The sequence below is a fragment of the Crinia signifera genome, chromosome 5 (genome assembly GCF_055691185.1).
Source record: "Crinia signifera chromosome 5, ASM5569118v1, whole genome shotgun sequence".
Lineage (NCBI taxonomy): Eukaryota > Metazoa > Chordata > Amphibia > Anura > Myobatrachidae > Crinia > Crinia signifera.
In genome coordinates, this window is record NC_139221.1 from 262,630,751 (window position 1) to 262,644,472 (window position 13,722).

At 39.7% G+C, this 13,722-nt stretch overlaps 1 protein-coding gene across 1 annotated transcript in view; it reads right to left on the bottom strand.

Moving 5' to 3' along the window:
- Nucleotides 1-9,127: 9,127 nt before the first annotated feature.
- Nucleotides 9,128-13,722, bottom strand: part of HIBADH (3-hydroxyisobutyrate dehydrogenase) — a 142,347-nt gene continuing 137,752 nt past the window's right edge. The window contains exons 7-8 of the mRNA XM_083188943.1: nt 13,218-13,374; nt 9,128-9,866 (exon numbers count right to left, since the gene is read on the bottom strand). Of these exons, the coding sequence (XP_083045069.1) occupies nt 9,708-9,866; nt 13,218-13,374 (316 nt within the window). The 3' untranslated portion in view covers nt 9,128-9,707. The remainder of the gene's footprint in view (nt 9,867-13,217; nt 13,375-13,722) is intronic.

Here is a 13,722-nt window from a genome sequence, read left to right on the forward strand (position 1 = left end):
AAATATTTGTCTATGTTTTCACAGGTGAGGTGCAGCATGGGTAAAATCCCAGAAGTGCATATGTGAATAGGTAACCTGGGGTAGATATATGAAGCACTGATAAGGGAGGAGAAGTGATAAAGTGGCTGGTACTTGATCACCGACCAATCAGCTCCTGACTGTTAAGTTACAGGCTGCGTTTAATGCCAGACCGGCACTCACCGTGACCCGCAAACACCACTTCTGTTTTTTTTGCCACAGCTGGAAGTAGAAGTCCGGGATGGGCGCCGAAAGAAGCATGTGATTTAATTACCCTCAACATCTGTGGCTGAAGTTACATGGAAAAAAAGGAGTGGATTGGGACTCCTTTTCTATTCTGTTTGTATAGGTCTTAATGGACAGGTAATCCATGTCTGGCATTAGGCTTAGCCATTTCTTTTTTGATCTGAGGTACAGTATAAATACCGGATCTCTATGCTCATTCATTCATGCCTTGAGAAAGATAATATATGTATTGAAACATAGGACGATTCAGAGGACCTTGCTATGTACCAGCATCCTGGGACGCCTGTTATATTTATACATCTGCTCTTTTTGTCTGCATTTTTGTAGGCAGAACGTCATGGTGAGAGTATTTTGATTTGAAATCTGTCGAACATTGTTTTATCTGCATTTCATGATTAAAAAGGTATTGCACCATGATATGCTTTTTACCTTTTGAGCATCTATTGTTAAAGAGGAAAAGAACAACAGAATCCTTTGGTGACGGAATACGTCCCTCAGTTAAAACGATTTTGTCTGCTCTCACACAGTAGACACTAAAATTTGGTACGGTTACACTTTTACCCTCATTATAATAGAATAGATCCTGAATGTCCACAGTGTTGCACTATCTTTCTCTCTTTCTTTTCTTGTGGTCCAATATCCTGGAAAGAAAGTGAATTTAACCACATCTAGCGCCTTGGGAGTTATCCAATAATCATGTTTGGTATTGTATGTCTTTATTGAAGTGGTTCTTCTATTTGTATAGAACCCATAGCTGCTTTGAAGCGCATGGTATATTTGTCTAAATCTTGTTGCTTGTATAAAGAAAATTCTGCCCGGCTGCTCTGATTGTGTGACCACCACCAACCCCTGCTCGGGCCTTGCTTGAGGGCACAGCCACAAGGAAGGAAAATAAGGTGAGCAGCCCGTAGAAGGTTACATTGAAAAGGGGCAAGGTGGAACTTGGGAATGCCATAGAAAAGGAACTTACACTAATTGAGGGTGGGTATATTAAGGGAGCGATTGAGATTTGCTAACAAGTATAGAAAGGGCTGGGTCCTGTGGTAGAGGTGGAAGCTAATAGAGAGAGGCTTGAGAGACAGATCTCCTTGCACTTCTATGTGCAATTATTTACAAAGTAGATAACATGCTTTCTCTTTATTTATGGCAGTAGTAAAGTATATATATATATATATATATATATATATATATATACACACACACATATATATACACACACACACACACACACACACTAAACATCGGCACTCACCTTTCCTAGTTCTAGTTTTGGGGTGCCCTATGGCTTGTGACCACATTGCTTAAAACAGCAATTTTAGGGGGCTCTGCACTCACTAAGTTAACTGATTTGAAGGGGGCTGCAGGCTTACATGCATTGATCAATTCATGAACTAAATCTCCACTATTTATTAATATCAGTTAATTTAGTGTGTGCAGAGCCCCCTACAATTTCTGTTTAAACAATGTGGTCACAAGCCATAGGGCACCCAAAAACTAGGAAAGGTGAGTGCCGATGTTTAATGTATATATTGTTATTAGATGAATTTTTTTAATTAGTCTTATTGTGGTCATATTCTCTCATGCACCCTGTTTTAACCTGTACTTTATAGCTTATGTTGCCCATTTCCCTAGATGATTAGTGACAGGTGTGTTGGTAATTGCTCACCTTTAAAAGCATAGTCTGCTGTGAGCTTTAGACCAGATAGCATGCTTGGAATCAAACATTAATATGATAGCTTGGAATCAAACATTAATATGATAGCTATGTGTATTGTAGCCATTTTGAGGAATAGTGTTAGGACCTGCAGAAAAGTGGGGTCCCTTGAAGGGGGCTGCAGGCTTAAATGCATTGATCAATTCATGAACTGAATCTCCACTATTTATTCATATCAGTGAATTTAGTGAGTGCAGAGCCCCCTAATATATATATATATAGTGGGCATTTTAGTATTGTGCAACTTGTACAGACTATAACAATATGAATACAAACAATTAATACTTTGATTATCTTGACATAAAACTATACTATACAGTAAATTATGACAATTTATTTATGTCACCACCAAGTGTCCATATTGCTGTACAGGGACACTATAACAGTGCAATCACAACAAAGTCATTACAAAAAAAAGTAAAAAAAAACTGTACAAGAGGACTTCGAGACCATTTATCATGTAATATTTGCAATTTTCAAAGGAAAAAGCAAACGCATTAGACACCAATGGGATCCGCACATGCTGCCAAATCCATCTTTGCATTGGAGCCGATCCAGCACTGCAACCCACCAAGTGTGAGGGCATTGCCAACACCCCTCCGGAACCAATTCAACCCTGAACTCCAGGGATCAACCACCTTTGCCATTCCACCTGGCCACCTTCCATCCGTGTACACTTCAGAGGTTAGGGGTGTGCTATCCACCCTTGAGCACCAGGTCTACGTACTGTATCTGGACACTGGACATATTGCGATTAAGGGGTGAGCCATCCCCCTGTGCCCCTAAATCACAGGGCATCCGGATACTTTAATAACGACCTGGTCACTTTCCATCCATGTACATCTCCGGAGGACAGGGGTGTGCTATCCCCACGTGGCTACCAGGTTTGGAGATCTGGACATTTACACCTTGCAATAAGGGGTGTTTCATCACCCTCGTGATTTTAAGTTACAGGGCTCCTGGATATACTATTCATGACCAACATTAATGGGTTTAAAAAGAACAGACTCCCACACAAGAACTACATCTGCAGCAAACAAATGTGGAACCAGTGGATGAATATTTACAAACGTGTCATTTTCAAAATTTACAGTCCTCATTTTTTTCTTTCACTTTTTCTTTTACATTTTATTTATTTTAAAGTACATACCGATTTTAATGCAATTTGATTGAAATGTTATTTTTAATTACCGGTGTTTAGTGGTCACCCATTTTTTTTTTTTACGGTTTCTGACTGGGGGAGTTCCTACCCCCAGTAATTGTGATAACAGCAAGCTGCCACAGCAGCACCTCGTGGAGCGCCCTCTACATATCACTTGATATAATTTTCAGCCATCACTTTATAGAAGTATTCCCGCCTCCAATGTTAATAGAGGCTGATACTGATGTTTCATGTTCCTTACTTAACTAATATTACTTTAAAAGACATGTTATCTGTATACCTACTAAAGGCGGAGGTTTTGTGGGGAATCTGTACAAAGGATTGGTCTTTAGAGATACCACAAATTAATTATTCTACTTTATTGCTGAAACATATGCAAAAGATGCTGAAAATCCTCCATTCAGCTGTGAAGTACATATTAAAACTATTCATAGGGCGTATTTGTCTCAATATCGGAGTCAACGTGGTTCAAGGGGAATCGGGTAGCTGTCCGAAATGTAAAATTTCCTCAGCTACTTTTTTTCATATGTGTGAATATCATAAAGTTTTGAGATAAAATTATGATCTTTATTAACTCTATATGTGATCTACATCTTACAGAAGGAACCCAAGCTATATTATGTGTCAATTTAAATTGAAACCTACAGGCGCATTAAACAGCAAAGTTTGCCTTTTCCTTTCTTACGACAATTATAACTGTAGCCAAGACAGTTATTAATGCACAACTGGACTGTTCCCAAAGCACCTCCTCTCAGCAGTCCAAAATATATGCTGTTGCAATTACTCTACTGGGAGAAAAGGGGCATGATTCCTGATGTTCAAATTTGTTTCTATGTTAAATAGAGTGTATATATTGAGATTCTGGATCTTGTTACCATATACCGAAACTATTTGAAACAAAAAATTGGCATCACTATAGAACTTTAAAGTGACACCCATGTATTTGGATCATTCTTTGAATATGCCGCCCTTGCTAGGTGTGTCCTTGTGTTCAAAATTCAGTGAACACTGTACCTTATTTGGAAAAGACAGTGATATTTTCCCATTGGTTGGATATATGAAAGACAGGATGTTCTACTTCACTGGGTTCCAAACGCTCTTAATTATATCTTTCTTTTCTTTCATTTCTTATGTGCGCTGTGCTAGGCCACTTATCGGAACCCAATAATCAGGATTTATCATACTATGTATTAATATTTTTACAAGTTTTGGTTTCTGAATGTATGAGATTTGAGTTTGCCTACTTGCACAGCCTGTTATCTATATTTCTTCTTATACCTCAATAAAATTGTTTTAGAGAGAGATACCTTGCTATATAACCATGAGGGTTACATGTTTGATTCTATTCAATGGCAGCAGAGTTGCATCAGCAGGAAAACTAGACATAATTCCTGTGACATCACGGAGCCCTCATTATCATCACCCCTTCCCCAGCAGTGCCATGGAGTCCAGATTTTTAACAAGGCTAAGAGATGAACCATACAGCCCGGACTGAAGCACTGTTCACCATATTTGGAAGGGCAGTAATGCATCATTGCACTGCAATGTGCGTACTTAGAATGATATATCGTAAGGTAATGCACATGTATGCAACTCTTTAATACGGAGCTCATGTTTTAGGGCCAACTGTTAAAAGCATCAGCCCAAATGTCAAGGAAATAAAAAGTTGAAATATAGTGAAATATGCATGAATAATAATAACAACCAGTTGACAGTGTTGGTTATTGTGTTATTTGAATATTAAAAAACGATATGTAAATTAGTTCCATTGGCTAGCACTATCCATAAGCTACTGTATTAAGAACACATCCCTAAGGAACTGACTCAGCCATTAGTGTTCAGTTGGTTTTACTAAACAGCAGCGCTTCATACACCATACTGCTTTATTCTAGTCTACAGGTCAGGTGGCAAATTTAATCTCCATGGGGCATTTCTAATTGTTTGGCGGTGAAGAGAGTATGGAATCCTATAAATAGGGCATATAGTACCAGTAAGCATGCAATACCTAGTCCCACTGTAATCCTCTACATTCTACCTCTATTTATTAGGTACACTGTGCATTGTTTGAGAACAAAAATGAGTATATATCATTGTATCATGTGGTACAGAGGGAACATTTAAATTGTTGTAAAATATGTATATTCATACTAGTGTAAACTAGCTCTGTTCAGATGGATTTGCTCCTACTTTAAATAATGCCAATAGTGTACATGATCAAACTGAAATAACACCAGATAGCGAGGCCTGTTTCAGGGGTGATGGCCACCTGCTGCGTATGCGCAATCGCAAAAAAAGCCCCACCCTATGTGAAAGTGCAAGGAACCGAATAACCCCCTATGTGTGTGCCACAAGGACAAAGTGTACATAGAATTTAATTAAGACAGATGCTGTAATTATGCCCCAAGGCTGAACTGCTGTGCGAAAAAATGCAAATGACAGACACCTGGATTTCTACAGAGATTTTGCAGATCCAAGCAACTACGTACAAATCCGCAGGGACGGTCGCATATCCTTCAATAATCAACTCCATGACTAACCCTATGGTAATACAGAGTGGTCCTGGAAATTGAAGCAAGTGCCATGTTTTATGCATAGAGGGTAGAAATTAAAAGGCAGGAGACACACCCCGAAAAGGTCATGATAAACCTGCAACACACCTTGACGGTCAACCACTTGGCAGATACTCACCGTGAGCGGCTCTGCTAAGGAATCTTGATGCATGTGCATTCACGGATTGCAAATAATCTTTCAACTGCAAAAATATCACCACAATGTACAACTCTGAATAAGGCCCATAGTGCGACCACATCTGATGTTGATCTCGATTGGCATCTTCATTGGCAAAGATTGAGTATGGGAGCTTTCATAATTGCATGCTTGGTGCGGCTACATTAATCTGTATAGAAATCACGCACATTATCCATAAACAAAAACAGGTCAAAAGCGATCAAGTCACAAAAGAAAGTACTTAGTACTGCTCGTATCTTCTAATTGCACAACACTAGCATTTGAGGTTGTGTTTGTTGACAACTGTAACTCGGAAATAGCTTTAATTAGCTGCTTCACTTGAACATATCTCGCATAATAATAACCTGTTTGTATTTCTAATAGAATTCAGCCCTTCGGGAAAACTGGATTCCAACAATCTTCAATTATGTTTTCCTACAAATGGTCACATTTTAATTGTTTAACAAATTAAAGTAAAATGTGATTCTGAGAATATTCCACAGTATTAAAAACTAGTAAATTAAAATACATAATTTTCAGTCAAAGTAAGCATAGATGCATAAACACTTAAGAATACACATTTACCAGATTTCCTCAGCATAACACCATTACCTGAAATATATTATTTTGTACAGTGGAAGCCACATTTTAAAAAATCAGACTTATCTGCTTACTTTCTAGATTCCATTTTTAAACCTATTCTAAAAGTAGGAAACAAAAAGACTTCCAATTTAAATATTCACAACACACAAAAAGGAGAAATGGTCTATACTTTTGTTATATATATTCTTTACTGAGGAAGCTAGCAGCCAGTATGTTATTGCTTGGTTCTAGGCTGCGTTTCTCCTAGCACAAGCATGAATGCTAATGTTCCGACAATGGCTCCAATGATAACAAAAGGAGCATTCCAAGAGGAATCCCAACACATCCCACAGGTAAGTGTCAGGGTTGGAGTTAGATACTAAGGGGAGGGTTAGGCAGCTTGACGGAATTTAGCCTGGAGATTGCCAGGCATGTCCTTGTTTGAAGTCTTCTTCCTTTCCTTGAAGGTAGTTCATCCATAACCTGGTTTGGGTCATTATCTTGCTGTGACATTAACCCTTGAATAACTAGATGCAAACCAAAGTAATTCATGGCACTGCAACATTCTGTTGTAACCCTTTTCGTTTTGGTTAAACAGAGTCCCGGGCGCATGGTCATTATATCAAGTTCCGAATTCGGATCTCATAACCGAATTTCGTTTCTAGATTGAATTAAAGCCCCCCCTTCTAGATGCAATTTCACACTGTAACTGACTGGACACAAATGTTATTGATCGGCCCAATTCATGGACGGATGCTTTGACAATGTCTTCACAATGGAGTGATCATCTGTATACTGTGAATTCATGCGTTTCACATGGTGCATGAAACTAAAGCTCCACATTGATGATGCATGCAGCACTGACTAAATGCAGTGTACCATTTGGGGGTACTGGCTGGGGATGGCTGGCAATAACGCAGTTGCATCACGGCTGTCTTCAGGGCATGTTGCTGACTGTCTGATCTATATGGAAAAAGCGTGGTTTTCTGCATTGAATTACTCAAGCTGGCGATTAGGAGCTGCAATGAGTAGGCCATCCCTGTGCTTTTGTAATAGCTCTGGTGAACTCCTCCATACTTTGCAGATGGATGTTTTTTTTTTTTTTTGCCTAATTCCACACATCCTCAGCCCTCACACCTGCACCTCCAATACAGAGAAAAACCTGTGCTCTGCAGCATTAGAAAAGGCAAAAACAGTATAAGACATAGGGGGTATTCAATGTGAGGGTCACGGCAGTCGAGCTTGCTCGACCGCCATGACCCAGTCCCGTTCTCGGTCAGCTCAACCGAGAACATACAGGCGGGATTCAATGTCCCGTCTGCCGGGGAGCGAGAGGGGGCGTGGCCACGAGTTACGGCCGGGAAGAGGTGAGCTGCAGCTGGCAGATCGTCACTTCCCGGCCGTTCAGCATTGAATAGGGCCCGGCGGGCATCTCCACGACAGGAGATGCTCACCGGAGATTGAATACCCCCCCATTAGCTATCAACAGTGACGCTTCCACACATGAGATATAAGGTATGACATTACATACTGATGACTGTGGAACACAGGTGGACATGGCAATGATCAATGCAGTGGGAGTAATCTGGAGTAGTCCAAGAGGGGTAAGCTTAGTCTAAAATGAAGAGATGTTTTGTGTGTGTTGGAAAACAGAAACAAGGCCAATTTTATATACCACTTTATTCAGCTTAAATTTTTTTAAATGTGTTAAAAAAATGTTCTGGACTTAAAGAGCGGATCATTATATGACATGAATACAGGAAAGGTTGTTTATTATGAATCTGAAGAATATAGATGAAATAACTGGAGAGTTCCTAATTAAATAAATCCAACATGCTGTCTGATCTCCTCTGAAGCAGGTTGCCATGTGAGCAGGGAAGATCTTCCATAGCTAAACAGGCAGGCAGTGACTCATAGCTTGTCACAGGTGCTTTGAAGCTGGTTGAGTCATGCACATGGGCAGGGAGGCAGCAATGTCAAACACCACCATAGCTCTTTGGCACCTTCATCGATATGCTTAAAGGAAATGGCTACATATGAACAACACCCTGTGCTGATTGGTGGGGAAGCAGGGCTAGGTGGGGGCAGGGAAAAAGTAAGTATACCTGCCTTACCCGTTGGGATTGCCTCCATTGGGATGCCAGCATCGCTAGTCTGACCGCCATTCACATTCTTATTTACCCCAAATAGATGTGTAGGTAATTAAAAAAAAGGGAGGTCCATAAATAAAAATATGTTTTTGTATTGGAAACTATTTGCAAATAAATAATAATAATAAATTGAGATTCTCATGAAGTGACAGCTACCCTACTGCTTTGTATTCAGTATAGGTTTCAAGGATTTGTTTGTTAATATATATTTAAAAGACTAGCTTCAGTGGTTATTAAATATGAAAAAAGCGTCAAAACAGAGAAGTCTCTCCATCACACCCAAGGGTGTGGTAAATTCAGTTGACAAAAATATCAACACGAACAAGGTTGAGTTTTATACTCTTCTAGGTGTCAATGTCAACACTTGAGCCTGTGGACCCGAATTAGTGTGCCACATTCACTCCCAATTCTTCTGGCCACTCTACCATTCCCATTCTGAGTCCATGTGGATGGTAGAGTATAATAAAGTAAAAAAAAAAACTACAAAACTGGTTCTGAGAAGTGGACAATGACAACAGGATACCACAGTTGTTGGGAAAAAGGGTTTGCAAGTTTTATTTAGCATTTACACAAATAATAATCTTGGTTTACAATAACTACGTGTGTTGGAGCAGCTGGACTGAACCCAGAACCTTGTAACAGAAGAAAACATATACGCAGATCTTTCTATTTGTTTAAAGAATAACTATGATTTCACTACAGCCTCCAGAAATACACCCCTTTCTTATATCACAGAAAGGCATTCCTTCTAATTTAGCATGATGCATTTACATTTATATAAAAGTTGACAAAACAAGTTGTTTTGTGATCCAAAGTCCAGGCTGATTACACCCTTAAATACTCCAGATGACGAGTGACTGGGAAGTAGAACCATTGGGCTTGTGTTTGAACCTTATCTTACCGCAGAGCAATTTATAGAATTGCCTGTTCACCTTTTACCATTCATACTCAACCCAACATATAAGTTGCTGTGTGCTCGAGACACTATAATCCCTTCTCCATAGATTTTCTGACCTATACCATGTCATTCTCCCATTTGTTTTTACACTTAAACAGTCATTTTCCAAAAAAATTGTGTTTTTGAAAGCAATACCTTTAATGACTATGTTTACAAACTTTCTTCCTCACGTAAAAACTGGAAGACAGATGAGAAGTCTTTCTGGGCATAGCCTTTGGCACACATTAGTCTGTATATCTGATGTGAGAGAGATCCCAGCGGAGTGGGAGTTTTAGTGTCGGTGGCCGAGTCCTGGGCTAAACCCAAATCCTAAAAGTGAAAATAAATAAATCATTTATATATTGTATACTGTAAAATCAGGCATAAGACTAATAGCTTGTGATAAATCAAATAAACTCCCCAGTTCATGATGATTACTACAAAGCACATTGGTGGCTCAGATTCAGACCTGGACGCAGTCCTGATTTTGGTCGCAATTGTGTCTCGATGATGCTAAGCATGCGATTGCAATACAGAGTGAGCCACATCTTGATTGACAAACTGAAGGCATTTGGGGGTGGTAACAGAGTGGCTTTGTGAACTGAGGCACCTTTATTTTTAGGGTGTGTCAAAGCCAGCAGATTCTCTGGCCCCCACAGTTTATGGGGGGTATTCAATCTGAGGGTCACGGCAGTCGAGCAAGCTCGACTGCCGTGACCCAGTCCCGTTCTCGGTCAGCTCGACCGAGAACATGCAGGCGGGATTCAATGTCCCGCCTGCCGGGAACCGAGAAGGGGGCATGGCCGCGAGTTGCGGCCAGGAAGAGGCGAGCAGCAGCCGGCAGCTCGTCACTTCCCGGCCGAAGGAGCCCGACAGCTAGTGATGTCGAGCTCATTCTGCCGGGAAACCCTGCTCAATGCCGTCGGAGAAGAAAGTCGGGGAGATGCTCGCCGGGGATTGAATATCCCCCTAAGTGCGGCGGCCATTCTGAGCTACTTTAGGGTTGCTCAGATAGATTCACAATGGCAGCAATGTGGTCTAATGCTGTGCTAGACGCAGCCAGTAGATCTGCTAAGACAGTAGTGGGTGTTCTTATTTGTTTTTGTTTTTAAAAATATAAAAATTTACAAAAATTTGCTCTTGCATTATTAGATTAATTTTCAGATCCATTGCTACCGAAGACACAGCTGCAACCCAGACTAGGTCCAACACCGAAACGGGCCCTGAGTTGGGGGCAAAATAAAAAAAATACTGCAAACACTTTGCGTGCAGGGAAAATAATGGCTGATTTTGACTGTAGCCCTTTAATGCAGGAAAGCTTTATTTGTACACTGCAATTTAGATTAGAGTTCACACTCCGTTACTTGCTTTACTCCAACTTCACAATGAGCCCATTATCTGTTGAGTAGGCAGATATTGGGGGTTATTCAGAACTGATTGCTGGGCTGCGATTATCAATTGACGCCACAAGCTTATGGATTGTTTGGCAGATGCATGGGGCCATTCTGCGAAAAAATCCAGCATCTGTTTTAAATATCAAGCCTTTAGCAAGTTGACTGACAAGAAGCTGGCGGTTTGGGGCTGGATACCAGCCGTTTTCTGGTAATGTCAGGAAAACGAAGGACTACCCAGATGTTTTCAGGGAAGGCGTGTTACATCAGCTAAGGCCTAACTCTATAGCCCTGGCTGAGTTGCTCCTGGGTTACTCACAGACTGCACACACTGAATAAATTATTCGATGGTGAGTGAGTTGCAAATGGATTTGCAGCTATTCACCGATCTGTAATACGTTTACCAGCTTTTCGCAGCTTTGCATCGGTCTGGTTGCGGGGCTCTGCAAATTAGCAGAGAAGTGATCAGGTCTGATCAACCCCCGTTGTTAAGGATGCATTAAATGCAGACTGTAGTTTGATCTTAGGAGTAATACTTGGCTTCAGCTAACCAGATAGCTGTCATTTTAGTGCATAATCTTTAAGAAAATAAAAAGTTACAGTAATCTAACACTAGGCACAATAAACTATGTAGTTAATATTAACTGCACAATTCTTGCATTTGTACTCAAACGATCATCCAATGATTCAATAACAACAATGCTCAAAACATACTTTAATAGCTTTATAATAAGAGCTACTAAATGATAAAGATAATTTATTTCCATTATAATTAATCAGATGAATAACATTTGCATTTGATAAAAACATTGGGGTTACACCGCAAGAGAATTTATCAATGGTATTAGGACAGCTTAGGACTATTCTTTAATGATAATATGATGGTCCTCTAGTGCACTGAATGACCATTTTAGTGGTACTTTCACAAAATAAGCCAATTGTAATTCCATCTTAGGCTATTCTTTAGAGGTCATGTGTCAACCCTATGAATAGTGTCCAAATAAAGTAAAAGGCTGTGTACGGTCACTTTGGCAACTCCAGTATATATAGAAGTTATATATACGAACACCTAAAATGTACATAGAGATGTGTCCTCTGGAGTGGCAAATATATATAATTATTATTTATCTTGCTAACTGTGATTCTTGGGGTATCTATCTATCTATCTATCCATCCATATACACATTACATAGGGGTCCCACTGCACTGCTTTGACCAGGGGGCCCTAATGCTTTTAAGATGGTCCTGCTGGTAGGCTCCTATAGTATGTAGTATTTAAATCCTACATTTCCTAGCATTGTCATACTTGCAGACCCACCTTCACATGGAGCTTGTAGGAAGCATTGTAATTATCACAACATGAAGCTGGTTGTGTTTGCAGATAAGCAGGTGATGGAATGTGTAGCTGCACACTACATAGATGTGCTTAGCTGCAATTGTTTTAAACTGACCATTATAAGTAGTTTTACCTAGTTAGAATTAGCATGCTCCAGTTATTGATGATAAAGGGCTCACAAATAACAATATGACTGACGGTATGGAGTTGCCGAAGGACCCAATACTGATTGATAGAATCCCCACAACCAAATGCTGATGGACAATGGGCCTAATTCAGATCTGTTAGCAGGGCTGCAATATTTGCAGATGGGCAAAATCATGCTGCACTGCAGGTGGGGCAGATGTAACATGTGCAGAGAGAGTTCGATTTGGGTGAGGTGATTCCAAGTGAAATCTAAATTGCAGCGTAAGAATGAATCAGAGAATATTTACCCTGCACAGAAACAAAATTATTCCCCCAAATCTATCTCTCACTGCAAAACTGTTCAAAAATATTCTCTGTAAAGCGCTACGAAATATGTATGCGCTACAGTATATAAGAAACTGTTAAACTGTGAAAATGGCCCCCTGCTTCTGCTCAAAAGTATATTTTCTAGGCCTCTACATAGTAAAAAAAAAAAATGTAAAACCATTTTCCTAGTTTTCATATTGTAGTGTTGCGGACAATTTAAGCTCAGCATTCCTTATTATTACATGTGAATTATTACAGCAGAATACAAAAGCTAAATGCAGAGTACAACTCCATTTACATCTGATTGATTGTACGAGGCATACAATAAAAAAATAACCTTTATCTCAAGGGAGACCCTAGCGCTATAGATGAATAACCCGAAAACACTGAAATTGATTGAATACTTTATTATTTTCTTACCATAATAAACCAGGTATAGTCAGTGTAATGAATTTGTATCCTCAGTCAAAATGAATTGCATCAATTTGCATAATAATCTACCTTTGCCATAAGAGTTGTCCCAAATCCGCCCTGGTAATTATTGGCAGAGGGCACGCCTTCCATCACCCCGGGAACAGGGTTATAGGTATCGCTTGACCAGCATCGTCCAGAGCTCATGTTCAGAATTTTGGCCAACAGCTTTGGGTCGAGACCTAATCTATAAAGGGTCAAGGAAAGCATATTAATGTCCAAACGCATGGAGACACGGATGACTTATTTTACACACAAGAAACACAATGTCATTTTTCACTCTTTATTATGTGTCCAAAAATGGCAGAGTATTGATATGAAAGATTGAGTAACCAATATAAATTAAAAGCCATAAATCTATCATTGTGGCATTATGCTGCCTTGTTTACAACTAGCATTTACAAATGTAATGCATATATGTTACACAATTGCCTGAACAGTTGTTTTGGGTGGGAATATTTCATATACAATTACATTACATACTATACATCCATATATTGTTAGAGATGATTTAGGCCCTTTGCGTGAAAAAGAG